The sequence below is a fragment of the Procambarus clarkii genome, chromosome 63 (assembly GCF_040958095.1).
Source record: "Procambarus clarkii isolate CNS0578487 chromosome 63, FALCON_Pclarkii_2.0, whole genome shotgun sequence".
Taxonomy (NCBI): Eukaryota; Metazoa; Arthropoda; class Malacostraca; order Decapoda; family Cambaridae; genus Procambarus; species Procambarus clarkii.
In genome coordinates, this window is record NC_091212.1 from 17,402,042 (window position 1) to 17,422,660 (window position 20,619).

Consider the following 20,619-nt stretch of genomic DNA (forward strand, 5'->3'; position numbering starts at 1 on the left):
TGCTGTGTTTCTCATGCGTTTCTCCGGTTTTGCTAATTGTTATACTGTGCTGTCGGTCCTTCTGGCTGGTGTGTTTCTTGTTTGTTTTCTACTATTTTCTATGTTGTTTTATTGTATTTATTGTCATTAACTTGCATGCTTGCATGTAAAAAAAAAATTAACTAACCATCGAGGTCCCTAGTGCCAATTATCAACCTTAAGGAAATACTTTAACTTCCTTCCTCTCATTTAAAGGTTCAGGAAGATTTCTTATGGTATCTGGATTCCACTGTTCATGGACTGACTCCAGTCCTTCATCAATCATGTGACTAATTTCTATGGGTGATTGTTTTTGGCCAAGTCATGCTAATATAACAGTTTCGGAATGATCCTGTTCCACTGGAGTTTTTGTCTTAAGCTTAGTACTGGCTCAGACAATAACTTTCCTCCTGTAGATGGTAACAAGTCCCTTCCTAATGTTTTGTGTTTCCCCAAGATAAATTTATGGTAGTAATCAGCACCCATCAGGATGTCAATATCTGTTATCTAGTCAGTTTATCTGGGAATCTTCTAAAATAATCCAATTTTGTTTAAGGAATTTTGCTGTGGCACTGAGACCAATAACTTGTATAACACCTGTTGGCATTGATTCCACAACAGTTCCATACACTGGCCTTATATATTTCCCTAGACGACCTACGAGTTTTACCACTTTGTGTTATTGGTGACCTGTGTTGGTAAAAAATCCAGAAATATTTAGGGTGACTGTTAGAAACAGTCTCAAGGTGCAGATTATTTGCAAGTTTCTTTGTGATAAAAGTTTTCTGGGAACCCTGATCAAATAACCCTCGGGTATGGATCTCGGTTCCATTATTATATGTTGTTAGTTTTGCAGTAGGCAAAGCAGCTGCTGTAGCAGATTTTGCCATCAATGTGTTTATATCCTCCTGTACCCTACAGAATTGTACTGTTGCTGAGGTTGTTTATTCTGGTTTGGGTTTTACATATTAATTAGCATTGCCATTAGCATCACCACAAAGAACAGTATGTTGCCATTCCTTTCCACAATTTTGACAAGTTCAGAGATCAGTTGCACAAGTTGTAGGATCATGCTTTGTTAAACAGCGTGTACATCTATTCAATTCTTTCAACTGATTTGTTCTGCTTGGACGGTCAGTATGTGTGTAGGGTCTGCTTGGACGGTCAGTATGTGTGTAGGGCACTGATACATCGAATGATTTTCATCACAGAATAAACATTTTGACCAGTTTGTTGCACCCTTCGGCTTTGTTGTCTTAGGTGCTATTGTCACTACTGGCTTTGATGGACTCACTGTATAAGTGCCTATGCTACTTGGCTTACAGTTAGTTGTTACATTTTGTTGCTGCTTTGACTTTGTGCCATTATTTTGGACATCTTTTGTTTTGTCTGAGACTCAAGAGACTTGAGTGCTCTTTTTAATGAACCCTAAATTTGCTGTATCCTCAGACGGATGACATCTGTTTTTAATTCGTCAAATATCTCTTGAAGAGATAATATGTTCTTTCTGTAGTGTGAGCACATTGTAGCCAATATATATCTTCAGGTATTTTATGCTGAATGTCGAGTTTTAAACTCTATTCAAAATGACTTACATTAATTTTAGTGCCAAGTGCATTAATTAAAGATTCTACCTCCAGCCTGAAACATTGTAGGGAATCGATCAGGATTGTTACTGGGTGGAGGCAGATCAATTAGCTTATAGTAAAGGTTTGCATTTTTTTCAAGGGGTTGTCATAGCCAGGGGGTGGTAATCAGGGACGAGCTCCCATGCGCTAATAATGCTCCTATACGGCATGCGTCTCCAATAGCTTCTGACAACCAAGTCCGGAACTGCTTTTACCCACAGGAGAAGGGGCGAGGGCGTGCCTCTGGCGCTTTAAAACCAGCTGCTCCGGGTAGATGGGACCCGATAGCCTGGGAAGGCAGCCCATCTAGGGGGAGGAAAACCCTGATTTTAAACCTCCGCTGCCTTGCGGCCATACCCTTTTTTGGGAAAGGCTTCAGGAGTCAACCTCGAGGAAAAATCCGGAGTTGGAGCCCCTAAGGCAGTTCGTTGTTGACGTCGACCTCGTTCTGGCAGCTCCTGCGACGTTGCTGGAACCATGTGTATTGGCATTTGCCTTTCTATTGGATAATTTCAGCAACGTGGAGAGGGGGGACCTGCTGCATGGGTAACAGCTTCTCCTCCATATCTACCTACCCAGGCTTTGCGCCCTGTCAGGGCGGAACTCCATAGTCTTTCGAGACTGAAGGATGCCTACTAAAGGTTTGCAATTGACAGTGCAGTGTTGGAATGGTTATCTTTCAATAACTGGACTGCGACATCATAATTGGCATCTCTTAAGGTTAAATTTGTAATCACAGCTCTCACTTCCCCTTTAAGCTGGCCCTTTAGGTATGAGAATTTATTTACTTTACTTTTAGATGCCTGAAAATTTATATGTGTATCAAAAGGCTGCCAGAAATCTTCCCAGTGGTCCTCATGTAGCCCAGTAAAAGTGGGTAGACTCAGCTTCGAACGCTGGGCTAGTAGTGGCATTAAATTTGATGCAACACTTGCAGTGCATTCGTGATTTTATAATGTACTAGTATGGCTACAACTGGATCTAATGTGGCCTGGGTATGATGATCATCATACTAGGCCATAGTGTCCATAATATCATCCATATCTGCACCTGATGATTTGGCATCAGCTAGTAAAGCCATGTAAGTTTCTATTTGTCTTTTGGCTTGTTAAAATTTGGCTGTAGCCACTTGGCAATATGTGTCAAGTTGTATATAGTCTACTGGTGTTTGATTAGACATATCCTCACATTCTTGATCTGTCTGGCCAGATGACCTTTCAGACCTGTTAATTTTCTCTTATGTGCTTCTAGAGTAATCATAATTATTGATTAACTGGTCTGACTGTGCTCACTTAGTTAAAATTATTGCTTAAGCCTAAGTATATTTCTTTGAGTTTGTGTTTGTTTTGATGCCTAATTCAGTTTTGTTAATAGGATGTGAATACTGAAGCTCGCTCCTCATTACCACACCAGAATCTGGGTAACAGAACTTTTCTCAGTCATCAAAAGTGTAACTTTTGTATTAAAATGTCAAAAAGCCTTCGAATGTACCAACTGGGAAAAATTTGTTCTTAATTCTAATAATATATTCTGGAATGTTACTTCCCACCCAACTTAGGGCAGCTGCTTAATACTATGCTAATACTACTGTAGTTACTTAAACCTTAAGTTTAAGGTGTGAGTGTTGACCACCTGTACAAGGTGAAAGTGTTGACCACCTGTACAAGGTGTGAGTGTTGACCACCCGTACAAGGTGAGAGTGTTGACCACCTGTACAAGGTGTGAGTGTTGACCACCTGTACAAGGTGTGAGTGTTGACCACCTGTACAAGGTGTGAGTGTTGACCACCTGTACAAGGTGTGAGTGTTGACCACCTGTACAAGGTGTGAGTGTTGACCACCTGTACAAGGTGAGAGTGTTGACCAGCTGTACAAGGTGAGAGTGTTGACCACCTGTACAAGGTGTGAGTGTTGACCTCATGTACAAGGTGAGAGTGTTGACCACCTGTACAACGTGAGAGTGTTGACCACCTGTACATGGTGAGAGTGTTGACCACCTGTATAAGGTAAGAGTGTTGACCACCTGTACAAGGTGTGAGTGTTGACCACCTGTACAAGGTGAGAGTGTTGACCACCTGTACATGGTGAGAGTGTTGACCACCTGTACAAGGTGTGAGTGTTGACCACCTGTACATGGTGAGAGTGTTGACCACCTGTACAAGGTGACAGTGTTGACCACCTGTATAAGGTAAGAGTGCTGACCACCTGTACAAGGTGACAGTGTTGACCAACTGTACAAGGTGACAGTGTTGACCACCTGTACAAGGTGAGAGTGTTGACCACCTGTACAAGGTGAGAGTGTTGACCACCTGTACATGGTGAGAGTGTTGACCACCTGTACAAGGTGACAGTGTTGACCACCTGTACAAGGTGACAGTGTTGACCACCTGTACAAGGTGAGAGTGTTGACCACCTGTACAAGGTGTGAGTGTTGACCACCTGAACAAGGTGTGAGTGTTGACCACCTGTACAACGTGAGAGTGTTGACCACCTGTACAAGGTGTGAGTGTTGACCACCTGTACAACGTGAGAGTGTTGACCACCTGTACAAGGTGTGAGTGTTGACCACCTGAACAAGGTGTGAGTGTTGACCACCTGTACAACGTGAGAGTGTTGACCACCTGTACAACGTGAGAGTGTTGATGACCACCTGTACATGGTGAGAGTGTTGACCTGTACAACGTGAGAGTGTTGACCACCTGTAGGCTGGTGGATAGCGCGCAGGACTCGTAATTCTGTGGCGCGGGTTCGATTCCCGCACCAGGCAGAAACAAATGGGCAACATTTCTTTCACCTTGAATGCCCCTGTTACCTAGCAGTAAATAGGTACCTGGGAGTTAGTCAGCTGTCACGGGCTGCTTCCTGGGGTGTGTGTGTGTGATGTGGAAAAAAATACTAGTCAGTAACTCATTAGTAAACAGTTGATTGCCAATTGAGAGGCGGGCCGAAAGAGCAGAGCTCAACCCCCGGACACACAACTAGGTGAATACACCTGCACCAACACACCTGCACCAACACACAAGTGTTCCCCACAACACACCTGCACCACAAGTGTTCCTCACAACACACCTGCACCACAAGTGTTCCCCACAACACACCTGCACCACAAGTGTTTCCCACAACACACCTGCACTACAAGTGTTTCTCACAACACACCTGCACCACAAGTGTTCCCCACAACACACCTGCACCACAAGTGTTCCTCACAACACACCTGCACCACAAGTGTTTCTCACAACACACCTACACCACAAGTGTTCCTCACAACACACCTGCACCACAAGTGTTTCTCACAACACACCTGCACCACAAGTGTTTCTCACAACACACCTGCACCACAAGTGTTTCTCACAACACACCTGCACCACAAGTGTTCCCCACAACACACCTGCACCACAAGTGTTTCTCACAACACACCTGCACCACAAGTGTTCCCCAAAACACACCTGCACCACATGTGTTCCCATAACACACCTGCACCACACGTGTTCCCCACAACACACCTGCACCACAAGTGTTTCTCACAACACACCTGCACCACAAGTGTTTCTCATAACACACCTGCACCACAGGTGTTCCCCATAACACACCTGCACCACAATTGTTCCTCACAACACACCTGCACCACAAGTGTTTCTCACAACACACCTGCATCACAGGTGTTCCCCACAACACACCTGCACCACAAGTGTCTCACAACACACCTGCACCACAAGTGTTTCTCACAACATATTTGCACCACAAGTGTTCCTCACAACACACCTGCACCACAGGTGTTCCCTACAACACACCTGCACCACAAGTGTTTCTCACAACACACCGGCACCAAAAGTGTTCCCACAACACACCTGCACCACAAGTGTTTCTCACAACACACCTGCACCACAAGCGTTCCCCACAACACACCTGCACCACAAGTGTTTCTCACAACACACCTGCACCACACGTGTTTCTCACAACACACCTGCACCACAGGTGTTCCCCACACCACACCTGCACCACAAGTGTTTCTCACAACACACCTGCACCACAAGTGTTTCTCACAACACACCTGCACCACAGGTGTTCCCCACACCACACCTGCACCACAAGTGTTTCTCACAACACACCTGCACCAAAAGTGTTCCCCACAACATACCTACACCACAAGTGTTCCCCACAACACACCTGCACCACAAGTGTTCCCCACAACACACCTGCACCACAAGTGTTCCCCACAACACACCTGCAACACACGTGTTCGCCACAACACACCTGCACCACAAGTGTTCCCCAAACACACCTGCACCACAAGTGTTCCTCACTACACACCTGCACCACAAGTGTTCCCCCAAAACACACCTGCACCACAAGTGTTCCCCACAACACAACTGCACCACAAGTGTTCCCCACAACACACCTGCACCACAAGTGTTCCCCACAACACACCTGCACCACAAGTGTTCCCCATAACACACCTGCACCACAAATGTTCCCCACAACACACCTACACCACAAGTGTTCCCCACAACACACCTGCACCACAAGTGTTCCCCACAACACACCTACACCACAAGTGTTCCCAACAACACACCTGCACCACAAGTGTTCCCCACAACACACCTGCACCACAAGTATTCCCCACAACACACCTGCACCACAAGTGTTCCCCACAACACAACTGCACCACAAGTGTTCCTCACTACACACCTGCACCACAAGTGTTCCCCAAAACACAACTGCACCACAAGTGTTCCTCACTACACACCTGCACCAAAAGTGTTCCCCCACAACACACATGCACCACAAGTGTTCCCCACAACACACCTGCACCACAAGTGTTCCCCACAACACACCTGCACCACAAGTGTTCCCCACAACACACCTGTACCACAAGTGTTCCCCACAACACACCTGCACCACAAGTGTTCCCCACGACACACCTGTACCACAAGTGTTCCTCACAACACACCTGCACCACAGGTGTTCCCCACAACACACCTGCACCACAAGTGTTTCTCACAACACACCGGCACCAAAAGTGTTCCCACAACACACCTGCACCACAAGTGTTTCTCACAACACACCTGCACCACAAGCGTTCCCCACAACACACCTGGACCACAAGTGTTTCTCACAACACACCTGCACCACACGTGTTTCTCACAACACACCTGCACCACAGGTGTTCCCCACACCACACCTGCACCACAAGTGTTTCTCACAACACACCGGCACCACAAGTGTTTCTCACAACACACCTGCACCACAGGTGTTCCCCACACCACACCTGCACCACAAGTGTTTCTCACAACACACCTGCACCAAAAGTGTTCCCCACAACATACCTGCACCACAAGTGTTCCCCACAACACACCTGTACCACAAGTGTTCCCCACAACACACCTGCACCACAAGTGTTCCCCACGACACACCTGTAACACAAGTGTTCCCCACAACACACCTGCACCACAAGTGTTCCCCACAACACACCTGCACCACAAGTCTTCCCCACAACACACCTGTACCTCAAGTGTTCCCCACAACACACCTGCACCACAAGTGTTCCCCACAACACAACTGCACCACAAGTGTTCCTCACTACACACCTGCACCACAAGTGTTCCTCACTACACACCTGCACCACAAGTGTTCCCCACAACACACCTGCACCACAAGTGTTCCCCACAACACACCTACACCACAAGTGTTCCCAACAACACACCTGTACCACAAGTGTTCCCCACAACACACCTACACCACAAGTGTTCCCAACACCACACCTGCACCACAAGTGTTCCCCACAACACACCTGCACCACAAGTATTCCCCACAACACACCTGCACCATAAGTGTGCCCCACAACACAACTGCACCACAAGTGTTCCTCACTACACACCTGCACCACAAGTGTTCCCCAAAACACAACTGCACCACAAGTGTTCCTCACTACACACCTGCACCAAAAGTGTTCCCCCACAACACACATGCACCACAAGTGTTCCCCACAACACACCTGCACCACAAGTGTTCCCCACAACACACCTGCACCACAAGTGTTCCCCACAACACACCTGTACCACAAGTGTTCCCCACAACACACCTGCACCACAAGTGTTCCCCACGACACACCTGTACCACAAGTGTTCCTCACAACACACCTGCACCACAGGTGTTCCCCACAACACACCTGCACCACAAGTGTTTCTCACAACACACCGGCACCAAAAGTGTTCCCACAACACACCTGCACCACAAGTGTTTCTCACAACACACCTGCACCACACGTGTTTCTCACAACACACGTGCACCACAGGTGTTCCCCACACCACACCTGCACCACAAGTGTTTCTCACAACACACCTGCACCACAAGTGTTTCTCACAACACACCTGCACCACAGGTGTTCCCCACACCACACCTGCACCACAAGTGTTTCTCACAACACACCTGCACCAAAAGTGTTCCCCACAACATACCTGCACCACAAGTGTTCCCCACAACACACCTGTACCACAAGTGTTCCCCACAACACACCTGCACCACAAGTGTTCCCTACGACACACCTGTACCACAAGTGTTCCCCACAACACACCTGCACCACAAGTGTTCCCCACAACACACCTGCACCACAAGTGTTCCCCACAACACACCTGTACCTCAAGTGTTCCCCACAACACACCTGCACCACAAGTGTTCCCCACAACACAACTGCACCACAAGTGTTCCTCACTACACACCTGCACCACAAGTGTTCCCCAAAACACAACTGCACCACAAGTGTTCCTCACTACACACCTGCACCACAAGTGTTCCTCACTACACACCTGCACCACAAGTGTTCCCCACAACACACCTGCACCACAAGTGTTCCCCACAACACACCTACACCACAAGTGTTCCCAACAACATACCTGCACCACAAGTGTTCCCCACAACACACCTGCACCACAAGTGTTCCCCACGACACACCTGTACCACAAGTGTTCCCCACGACACACCTGCACCACAAGTGTTCCCCACGACACACCTGCACCACAAGTGTTCCCCACAACACACCTGCACCACAAGTGTTCCCCACAACACACCTGCACCACAAGTGTTCCCCACGACACACCTGTAACACAAGTGTTCCCCACGACACACCTGCACCACAAGTGTTCCCCACGACACACCTGCACCACAAGTGTTCCCCACAACACACCTGCACCACAAGTGTTCCCCACGACACACCTGCACCACAAGTGTTCCCCACGACACACCTGCACCACAAGTGTTCCCCACGACACACCTGCACCACAAGTGTTCCCCACAACACACCTGCACCACAAGTGTTCCCCACGACACACCTGTACCACAAGTGTTCCCCACGACACACCTGCACCACAAGTGTTCCCCACGACACACCTGCACCACAAGTGTTCCCCACGACACACCTGCACCACAAGTGTTCCCCACGACACATCTGCACCACAAGTGTTCCCCACGACACACCTGCACCACAAGTGTTCCCCACGACACACCTGCACCACAAGTGTTCCCCACAACACACCTGCACCACAAGTGTTCCCCACGACACACCTGCACCACAAGTGTTCCCCACGACACACTTGCACCACAAGTGTTCCCCACGACACACCTGCACCACAAGTGTTCCCCACGACACACCTGCACCACAAGTGTTCCCCACGACACACCTGCACCACAAGTGTTCCCCACGACACACCTGCACCACAAGTGTTCCCCACGACACACCTGCACCACAAAATCTAAATGTAAAAAAAGGAAAATATCTCATCTGGGAAAATCGTGAAAAGTGCATAATAAAATCCTTTTCCTTGGCCACGTAAGGAGCGGCAGGTCCCAATAATGGTAATAGTCAGTCCTTGGGCCGCGGGCCGGCTGGGACCCGGCTGGGACCCGGCTGGGACCCGGCTGGGACCCCCTCCCTCCCCAATCCCATCCCCACCGACCCTAAACGTGTTCGCTTATGCAAATTAGAGTACTTTTAGCCCCTTGTCCCTCGGGTGGACGAGTGTCGTAGAGCCCCTGAGACAATAACTCATCCACCACGGCACTGGCACATCATCCAGGGCACTGGCACATCATCCAGGGCACTGGTACATCATCCAGGGCACTGGTACATCATCCAGGGCACTGGCACATCATCCAGGGCACTGGTACATCATCCAGGGCACTGGTACATCATCCAGGGCACTGGTACATCATCCAGGGCACTGGTACATCATCCAGGGCACTGGTGCATCATCCAGGGCACTGGTACATCATCCAGGGCACTGGTACATCATCCAGGGCACTGGCACATCATCCAGGGCACTGTCACATCATCCAGGCCACTGTCATATCATCCAGGACACTAGTACATCATCCAGGCCACTGTCATATCACCCAGGGCACTGGTACATCATCCAGGCTACTGTCACATCATCCAGGGCACTGTCACATCATCCAGAGCACTGGCACATCATCCAGGCCACTGTCACATCATCCAGAGCACTGGTACATCATCCAGGGCACTGTCACATCATCCAGGGCACTGGCACATCATCCAGGCCACTGTCACATCATCCAGGGCACTGGTACATCATCCAGGGCACTGTCACATCATCCAGAGCACTGGTACATCATCCAGGGCACTGTCACATCATCCAGGCTATTGACACATCATCCAGGCCACTGTCACATCATCTAGGGCACTGATACCTCATCCAGGCCACTGTCACATCATCCAGGCCACTGTCACATCATCCAGGGCACTGTCACATCATCCAGGACACTGGTACATCATCCAGGGCACTGTCACATCATCCAGGGTACTGGCACATCATCCAGGGGACTGGCACATCATCCAGGGCACTGTTACATCATCCAGGACACTGGTACATCATCCAGGGCACTGTCACATCATCCAGGGTACTGTCACATCATCCAGGACACTGGTACATCATCCAGGTCACTGTCACATCATCCAGGGCACTGTCACATCATCCAGGACACTGGTATCTCATCCAGGGCACTGTCACATCATCCAGGGTACTGGCACATCATCCAGGGCACTGGCACGTCATCCAGGGCACTGTTACATCATCCAGGACACTGGTACATCATCCAGGGCACTGTCACATCATCCAGTAAACTGTCACATCATCCAGGACACTGGTACATCATCCAGGGCACTGTCACATCATCCAGGGTACTGGCACATCATCCAGGGCACTGGCACATCATCCAGGGCACTGTTACATCATCATGGGCAGAGTCATATCATCCAGAGCACTGTCACATCATCGAGGGCACTGGTACATCATCCAGAGCACTGTCACATCATCCAGGGCACTGGTACATCATCCAGGGCACTGTCACATCATCCAGGGCACTCTCACGTCATCCAGGGTACTGTTAAATCATCCCGGGCACTGTCCCATCATCCACAGAACTGTTAAATCATCCAGGGCACTGGCACATCATCCAGGCCACTGTCACATCATCCAGGGCACTGGTACATCATCCAGGGCACTGTCCCATCATTCAGGGCACTGTCACATCATCCACGGCACTGTCACATCATCCAGGCCACTGTCACGTCATCCAGGGCACTGGTACATCATTCAGGGCACTGTCACATCATCCATTGCACTGTCACATCATCCAGGGCACTGGTACATCATCCAGAGCACTGTCCCATCATCCAGGGCACTGTCCAATCATCCAGGGCACTGTCACATCATCCATTGCACTGTCACATCATCCAGGGCACTGGTACATCATCCAGGGCACTGTCTCATCATCCACGGCACTGTCACATCATCCAGGGCACTGTCCCATCCAAGGCACTGTCACATCATCCACGGCACTAGCCCATCATCCAGGGCACTTTCACATCATCCAGGGCACTGTCACATTATCCAGGGCACTGGCACATAATCCAGGGCACTTTCACATCATCCAGGGCACTTTCACATCATCCAGGGCACTGGCACATCATCCCGGGCACTATCCCCTCATCCAGGGTATTGTCGCATCATCCAGGGCCCTTTCACATCATCCAGGGCACTGTCGCATCATCCATGGCACTGTTGCATCATCCAGGGCACTGTCCCATCATCCAGGGCACTCTTCCATCATCCACGGCACTGTCACATCATCCAGGGCACTGTCCCATCATCCACGGCACTTTCACATCATCCAGGGCACTGTCACATTATCCAGGGCACTGGCACATAATCCAGGGCACTTTCACATCATCCAGGGCACTTTCACATCATCCAGGGCACTGGCACATCATCCCGGGCACTATCCCCTCATCCAGGGTATTGTCGCATCATCCAGGGCCCTTTCACATCATCCAGGGCACTGTCGCATCATCCAGGGCACTGTTGCATCATCCAGGGCACTGTCCCATCATCCAGGGCACTCTTCCATCATCCACGGCACTGTCACATCATCCAGGGCACTGTCACATCATCGAGGGCACTGTCCCATCATCCACGGCACTGTCCCATCATCCACGGCACTGTCCCATCATCCACGGCACTGTCCCATCATCCACGGCACTGTCCCATCATCCACGGCACTGTCACATCATCCAGGGCACTGTCACATCATCCACGGCACTGTCATATAATCCACAGAACTGTCCCATTATCCAGGGCACTGTCCCATCATCTAGGGCACTGTCACATCATCCAGGGCACTGGTACATCATCCAGGGCACTGTCACATCATCCAGGCCACTGTCACATCATCCAGGGCACTGGTACATCATCCAGGGCACTGTCACATCATCCATGGCCCTGTCACATCATCCAGGGAACTGTCACATCATACAGGGACCTTCCACATCATCCAGGGCACTGTCACATTATCCACGGCACTGTCACATCATCCACAGAACTGTCCCATCATCCAGGGCACTGTCACATCATCCAGGGCACTATTACAACATCCACGGCACTGTCACATCATCCAGGGCACTGGCACATCATCCATGGTACTGTCATATCATCCATAGCGCTGTCACATCATCCAGGGCACTGTCCAGGGCATGCACGATGCTGTAACATCATGCACGTCACTGTAACATCATGCACGACACTGTAACATCATACACGATGCTGTAACATCATGCACGACACTGTAACATCATACACGATGCTGTAACATCATGCACGACACTGTAACATCATACACGATGCTGTAACATCATGCACGACACTGTAACATCATACACGATGCTGTAACATCATGCACGACACTGTAACATCATGAGGAGATAGGTACGTGCGACCGTCCGAGAACCTATGGGAAGCATCACGTGACCGGGGCCACCCTGTGGCTGGTCACGTGACTCAACACGTGACCGGGGCCGCCCTGTGGCTGGTCACGTGACTCAACACGTGACCGGGGCCGCCCTGTGGCTAGTCACGTGACTCAACACGTGACCGGGGCCGCCCTGTGGCTGGTCACGTGACTCAACACGTGACCGGGGCCACCCTGTGGCTGGTCACGTGACTCAACACGTGACCGGGGCCGCCCTGTGGCTGGTCACGTGACTCAACACGTGACCGGGGCCGCCCTGTGGCTGGTCACGTGACTCAACACGTGACCGGGGCCGCCCTGTGGCTGGTCACGTGACTCAACACGTGACCGTGGCCGGGTGCAGGCTCTGGGGCTCCAGCCCACCAGCAGGAGGGCCAGACTGTGATAACATTACGAGGGTCATCAGTAGAGTGAAGAAGTGGTTGAGCCGTGACCTCTTGGGCCAGCGTTGTGACCTCGCCAGGTGGAAGGGTGCCACGAGTGAGGGAGACATGTGGAGTACCACTTGGCTCCGAGGGAGAGGGAGTCATGTGGAGTACCACTTGGCTCCGAGGGAGAGGGGTCGTGCTGCGACACAGTAACATAGGCTCGTACCTAGTTTTGGCCCAGACAAATGGTATGGCTTTACGGTGGTGAGGTACCAAACTCAGTGACATTATTACCAAGAATCAGTGAAAGGCGAGACCCAAGAGCTGCAGCTCGCCATGCAAACACGTGTAGGTGGAGACAAGTTCGCACAAATACTAACTGGCCCAAGAAGGACGAGCCCCGTGGTGGTCACCTCCCACATGAAGGACGAGCCCCGTGGTGGTCACCTCCCACATGAAGGACGAGCTCCGTGGTGGTCACCTCCCACATGAAGGACGAGCTCCGTGGTGGTCACCTCCCACATGAAGGACGAGCCCCGTGGTGGTCACCTCCCACATGAAGGACGAGCTCCGTGGTGGTCACCTCCCACATGAAGGACGAGCTCCGTGGTGGTCACCTCCCACATGAAGGACGAGCTCTATGGTGGTCACCTCCCACATGAAGGACGAGCTCTATGGTGGTCACCTCCCACATGAAGGACGAGCTCTATGGTGGTCACCTCCCACATGAAGGACGAGCCCCGTGGTGGTCACCTCCCACATGAAGGACGAGCTCCGTGGTGGTCACCTCCCACATGAAGGACGAGCTCCGTGGTGGTCACCTCCCACATGAAGGACGAGCTCTATGGTGGTCACCTCCCACATGAAGGACGAGCTCCGTGGTGGTCACCTCCCACATGAAGGACGAGCTCTATGGTGGTCACCTCCCACATGAAGGACGAGCTCCGTGGTGGTCACCTCCCACATGAAGGACGAGCCCCGTGGTGGTCACCTCCCACATGAAGGACGAGCTCTATGGTGGTCACCTCCCACATGAAGGACGAGCTCCGTGGTGGTCACCTCCCACATGAAGGACGAGCTCCGTGGTGGTCACCTCCCACATGAAGGACGAGCTCCGTGGTGGTCACCTCCCACATGAAGGACGAGCTCCGTGGTGGTCACCTCCCACATGAAGGACGAGCTCCGTGGTGGTCACCTCCCACATGAAGGACGAGCTCTATGGTGGTCACCTCCCACATGAAGGACGAGCCCCGTGGTGGTCACCTCCCACATGAAGGACGAGCCCCGTGGTGGTCACCTCCCACATGAAGGACGAGCTCCGTGGTGGTCACCTCCCACATGAAGGACGAGCTCTATGGTGGTCACCTCCCACATGAAGGACGAGCTCTATGGTGGTCACCTCCCACATGAAGGACGAGCTCTATGGTGGTCACCTCCCACATGAAGGGCGAGCTCCGTGGTGGTCACCTCCCACATGAAGGACGAGCTCTATGGTGGTCACCTCCCACATGAAGGACGAGCTCCGTGGTGGTCACCTCCCACATGAAGGACGAGCTCCGTGGTGGTCACCTCCCACATGAAGGACGAGCTCTATGGTGGTCACCTCCCACATGAAGGACGAGCCCCGTGGTGGTCACCTCCCACATGAAGGACGAGCTCCGTGGTGGTCACCTCCCACATGAAGGACGAGCCCCGTGGTGGTCACCTCCCACATGAAGGACGAGCTCCGTGGTGGTCACCTCCCACATGAAGGACAAGCTCCGTGGTGGTCACCTCCCACATGAAGGACGAGCTCCGTGGTGGTCACCTCCCACATGAAGGACGAGCTCTATGGTGGTCACCTCCCACATGAAGGACGAGCTCCGTGGTGGTCACCTCCCACATGAAGGGCGAGCTCCGTGGTGGTCACCTCCCACATGAAGGACGAGCTCCGTGGTGGTCACCTCCCACATGAAGGACGAGCTCTATGGTGGTCACCTCCCACATGAAGGACGAGCTCTATGGTGGTCACCTCCCACATGAAGGACGAGCTCCGTGGTGGTCACCTCCCACATGAAGGACGAGCCCCGTGGTGGTCACCTCCCACATGAAGGACGAGCTCCGTGGTGGTCACCTCCCACATGAAGGACGAGCCCCGTGGTGGTCACCTCCCACATGAAGGACGAGCCCCGTGGTGGTCACCTCCCACATGAAGGACGAGCCCCGTGGTGGTCACCTCCCACATGAAGGACGAGCCCCGTGGTGGTCACCTCCCACATGAAGGACGAGCTCCATGGTGGTCACCTCCCACATGAAGGACGAGCCCCGTGGTGGTCACCTCCCACATGAAGGACGAGCCCCGTGGTGGTCACCTCCCACATGAAGGACGAGCTCCGTGGTGGTCACCTCCCACATGAAGGACAAGCTCCGTGGTGGTCACCTCCCACATGAAGGACAAGCTCCGTGGTGGTCACCTCCCACATGAAGGACGAGCTCCGTGGTGGTCACCTCCCACATGAAGGACGAGCTCCGTGGTGGTCACCTCCCACATGAAGGACGAGCTCCGTGGTGGTCACCTCCCACATGAAGGACGAGCTCCGTGGTGGTCACCTCCCACATGAAGGACGAGCTCCGTGGTGGTCACCTCCCACATGAAGGACAAGCTCCGTGGTGGTCACCTCCCACATGAAGGACGAGCCCCGTGGTGGTCACCTCCCACATGAAGGACGAGCCCCGTGGTGGTCACCTCCCACATGAAGGACAAGCTCCGTGGTGGTCACCTCCCACATGAAGGACAAGCTCCGTGGTGGTCACCTCCCACATGAAGGACGAGCTCCGTGGTGGTCACCTCCCACATGAAGGACGAGCCCCGTGGTGGTCACCTCCCACATGAAGGACAAGCTCCGTGGTGGTCACCTCCCACATGAAGGACGAGCCCCGTGGTGGTCACCTCCCACATGAAGGACGAGCCCCGTGGTGGTCACCTCCCACATGAAGGACGAGCTCCGTGGTGGTCACCTCCCACATGAGGTATCAGGCATGTGGCATGTGGTCACGTGACACAAGATGTGTTACGTGACCACATGCAGGAAAAAGTATCAAAATATCTGCAGGGAAGAGAGGGTTGAAAAGTGAGACTCGAACCCGTGTCCTTAACTTTGTATTGTGTCTCCACTTCCTGACGCCAAGTCCAGGTTTTAGGGCACGAAGTCTGACCACTGTTAGGGTTAAGACGAAGCTTATGTTGGTAGAGGCGAGGATCAAGGGGCACCCTTCACCTCAACTTTACAACCAAATATTATCTGGGAAATACTCGAATGGGTTCTTTGATCTGAGTCCAAACCTTATTGCATTATATACATGTGTATATATAATATATATATATATATATATATATATATATATATATATATATATATATATATATATATATATATATATATATATATATACATATATATATATATATATATATATATATATATATATATATATATATATATATATATATATATATATATATATATATAGACATATGTCGTACCTAGTAGCCAGAACGCACTTCTCAGCCTACTATGCAAGGCCCGATTTGCGTAATAAGCCAAGTTTTCGTGAATTAATTGTTTATCGACTACCTAACGTACCTAACCTAACCTAACCTAACTTTTTCGGCTACCTAACCTAACCTAACCTATAAAGATAGGTTAGGTTAGGTTAGGTAGGGTTGGTTAGGTTCGGTCATATATCTACGTTAATTTTAACTCCAATAAAAAAAAATTGACCTCATACATAATGAAATGGGTAGCTTTATCATTTCATAAGAAAAAAAATTAGAGAAAAGATATTATTTCAGGAAAACTTGGCTTTTTAGGCAAATCGGGCCTTGTATAGTAGGCTGAGAAGTGCGTTCTGGCTACTAGGTACGACATATATATATATATATATATATATATATATATATATATATATATATATATATATATATATATATATATATATATATATATATATATATATATATATATATATATATATATATATATATATATATTGTGTGCGTTAGTGTGTGAATCACAGAATATGGGCATCTATTTCCACATTTAGAGTTGAATTCACATTAATTAAACCAGGAAATGCTAACAGTATTTGAATATATAATTCTTGTACACGAATAAATTAATGAAATATATATATATGTAAAGTCAGGGCACACCTTGCTCAGTGTTTTGTGTTGGTGAGTGTGAGACAAGAGGGAGGCGGGGGAGGGAGGGGGAGGGGGTGAGGGCGGGCTCAGGTCAGGGGGGTGAGGGCGGGCTCAGGTCAGAGGGGTGAGGGCGGGCTCAGATCAGGAGGGTGAGGGCGGGCTCAGGTCAGAGGGGTGAGGGTGGGCTCAGGTCAGAGGGGTGAGGGTGGGCTCAGGTCAGGGGGGTCAGGGCGGGCTCAGGTCAGGGGGGGTGAGGGCGGGCTCAGGTCAGGGGGGTGAGGGCGGACTGAGGTCAGGGGGGGGGTTAGGGCGGGCATAGGTCATGTCTCAGGTCAGGGGAGAGAGGGCCGGCTGAGGTCACGGGGGGGGGGGTGTGAGGGCGGGCTGAGGTCAAGGGGGAGAGGGCGGGCTAATAACCAATAACATAAAATCTCCTACTACCTCTAGAGTGAATGTTCGCCGTGACTGCCCCGTACAACCCGCCGGTGTGGACATATCTACAGTACCAATGGTCACAGGACCCATCAACATGTTCCTATCAAACACTAAGAAACAAATACTTGGTGTTTCACCTTTATACACAACATTTGAGCAATATGAAAAGCATATGGAGCACGGTAGAAAATATCAGAGTGTAATAACGTGTTTTCGTAATAGGAAAATGTAAACAAATAGTATTGAAAGATACTGTGGACAGAACGCTGCGGGCAAACAGAGAGGAGCATTAAGTGTAGAAGAGAAATTCGTTCTCTCGACTTGCCACTCCGTAAATAATGCAACTGTTTTGTCTAACCAACAACCTAAGCAACCCACCAAACCTATCGAGGCTAATGCATGGAAAACACACTGTCATATTTCTTAGTGTGATTTTTCTCTCTCCAGATCACTATAACTGTGCCAAAATTATTACATTAAATTGTACAACATTGTTGTCGGAAATTCCGTCAACAATTACTATAACCCCTGACATACCTAATTAAAAATGGTCATGTCAGGTAATTACTAACAATATGAATATTACTAAATCTGTCACAAAGAGTACTGAGAGATTCTCTGGCAACAGTGGGTAGGTAACGCATCAGCCAAACAGTCCAGTACCTCATATCCCCCTTAATGAAATAATAATATTTCCAGTGTTTTACATTGAAATACTATAGAAAGTATTCATTTAAGACTGGATATAATATTAAATATCGAATAAATGAGGTCTTCCTCTCCTAGCTGATAATTAAGTTAGCTAAAACTGGACAGGCGGACTAGGGAAGGCGTCAGTAAGCACAAGGCTCTCGAGACTGACAGACGTACTGCTGCTCGCGATATAAGATGCCATACTTGTGCCCACCATAGGTAGCTGAGGACACGCCTGAGCGAGTCCTGCAGATCCTCCACGAACATAGGAAGTGCTTTTTACAAAATTTGTAATTTAAGCTAAGTGTTCACAAGTGCTATTGTACACGTGGTTAGGCTGTGAGCTACCCAAACAAAACGGGTGAGCATTCAATGTCAAATTAATCTTCTCCTTTTGCTCATATGACCTTTGGTTTTGTTACGAGTATACTGTGTAATGTTTTTACAGGTAGCCTCCAGGAAGTGGAGATAGCAGCCACGAATTCTCTCCTACCCAATTGTGTCTAGGCTTCACAACATTTGAGGATACTCTCTGTGGCTCATTAGCTCAGGACGGTTATATGACTGGAGAATCTACTGCTCACCTCTGACAGCTAAGCTGCAGTTATTTGTATACTAATATTTAATAGCAAATTGATCCCAGATAATAATTTAGTAGTTTATCATTATTTCCATTGGGTTGGGATATAAGTTATGTATATAACCCTCCCCCCAAATTGTGTGAAGTGGATAACACCCAGTAGATGAATTAATTTCCATACGGTCCATTTCATAACTACAGTCCTCTAAGTAATATCAAGTAAATTAAAATTTCATTAATTTATATAAATATTATAATTACCTGTTGGGAAATTCCCCACAATTGTCCTCCTTGATTGTGGTTCTTGGATGTGTAGAGTTTAACGAGAGCAAAGGACAGGATACACTGTATTCACAATTCTTCAAGACACACACACACACATCACGTTCATCCTAGTGATGGGTGCTGATATCCTCTGTATTTTGACCAAACCACACTAGAAAGTAAAGGGACGACGACGCTTTGGTCCGTAATGGAACATTCTCAAGGATGCAGACTCCTCGTCTGCATCCTCTGTGTCGTGATGGAAACTGTTATCACTAGGCTATTTCTAGTGAAAATTGAGTTTATCTTGAGTGAATTTGGTAAGCAGAAACCAGTCAGTATATTATGTTAAAAAAGTTTTCGTTCTCTTATGGTTTAATTTATCATATATGTGGATAGTTTTACTGTACTTGTTTACTGATTGAATTGCCTAATATTTTTGCACCTGCTCAACATAGCTTATATTGGTGCCTTTAGTGAATAACGTTATACCTTCACCCATATTCTCCATTATGTGCTTTGAGGCTATATTCTCCATCACATCCTGTGGGCTATAATCTTCATCATCTCCTTCGGGCTATGTTCTCCATTATGTCCAGTAGGCTATATTCTACATTGTGTCCAGTAGGCTATGTTCTCCATTATGTCTAGTGGGCTATATTCTACATTGTGTCTAGTGGGCTATATTCTACCTTGTGTCCAGTGGGCTATATTCTACCTTGTGTCCAGTGGGCTATATTCTACCTTGTGTCCAGTGGGCTATATTCTACATTGTGTCCAGTGGGCTATATTCTACATTGTGTCCAGTGGGCTATATTCTACAGTGTGTCCAGTGGGCTATATTCTACATTGTGTCCAGTGGGCTATATTCTACATTGTGTCTAGTGGGCTATATTCTACATTGTGTCCAGTGGGCTATATTCTACATTGTGTCCAGTGGGCTATATTCTACATTGTGTCCAGTGGGCTATATTCTACATTGTGTCTAGTGGGCTATATTCTACATTGTGTCCAGTGGGCTATATTCTACCTTGTGTCCAGTGGGCTATATTCTACATTGTGTCTAGTGGGCTATATTCTACCTTGTGTCCAGTGGGCTATATTCTACATTGTGTCCAGTGGGCTATATTCT

The 20,619-nt window shown here is 49.3% G+C and overlaps 2 protein-coding genes across 2 annotated transcripts in view; both read left to right on the forward strand.

Annotated features, from left to right (window-relative positions):
* Positions 1–11,712: 11,712 nt before the first annotated feature.
* On the forward strand, positions 11,713–12,705 carry LOC138354510 (uncharacterized). Its single transcript, XM_069308871.1, has one exon. It carries the CDS (start codon positions 11,713–11,715, stop codon positions 12,703–12,705), a length of 993 nt encoding a protein of 330 aa, XP_069164972.1.
* A 7,425-nt stretch (positions 12,706–20,130) lies between these two features.
* LOC138354511 (dynein heavy chain-like) overlaps positions 20,131–20,619 on the forward strand; it is a 1,956-nt gene continuing 1,467 nt past the window's right edge. The window contains exon 1 of the mRNA XM_069308872.1: positions 20,131–20,619. This exon is cut by the window's right edge and continues 1,467 nt beyond it. Coding sequence (XP_069164973.1) covers positions 20,131–20,619 — 489 coding nt within the window.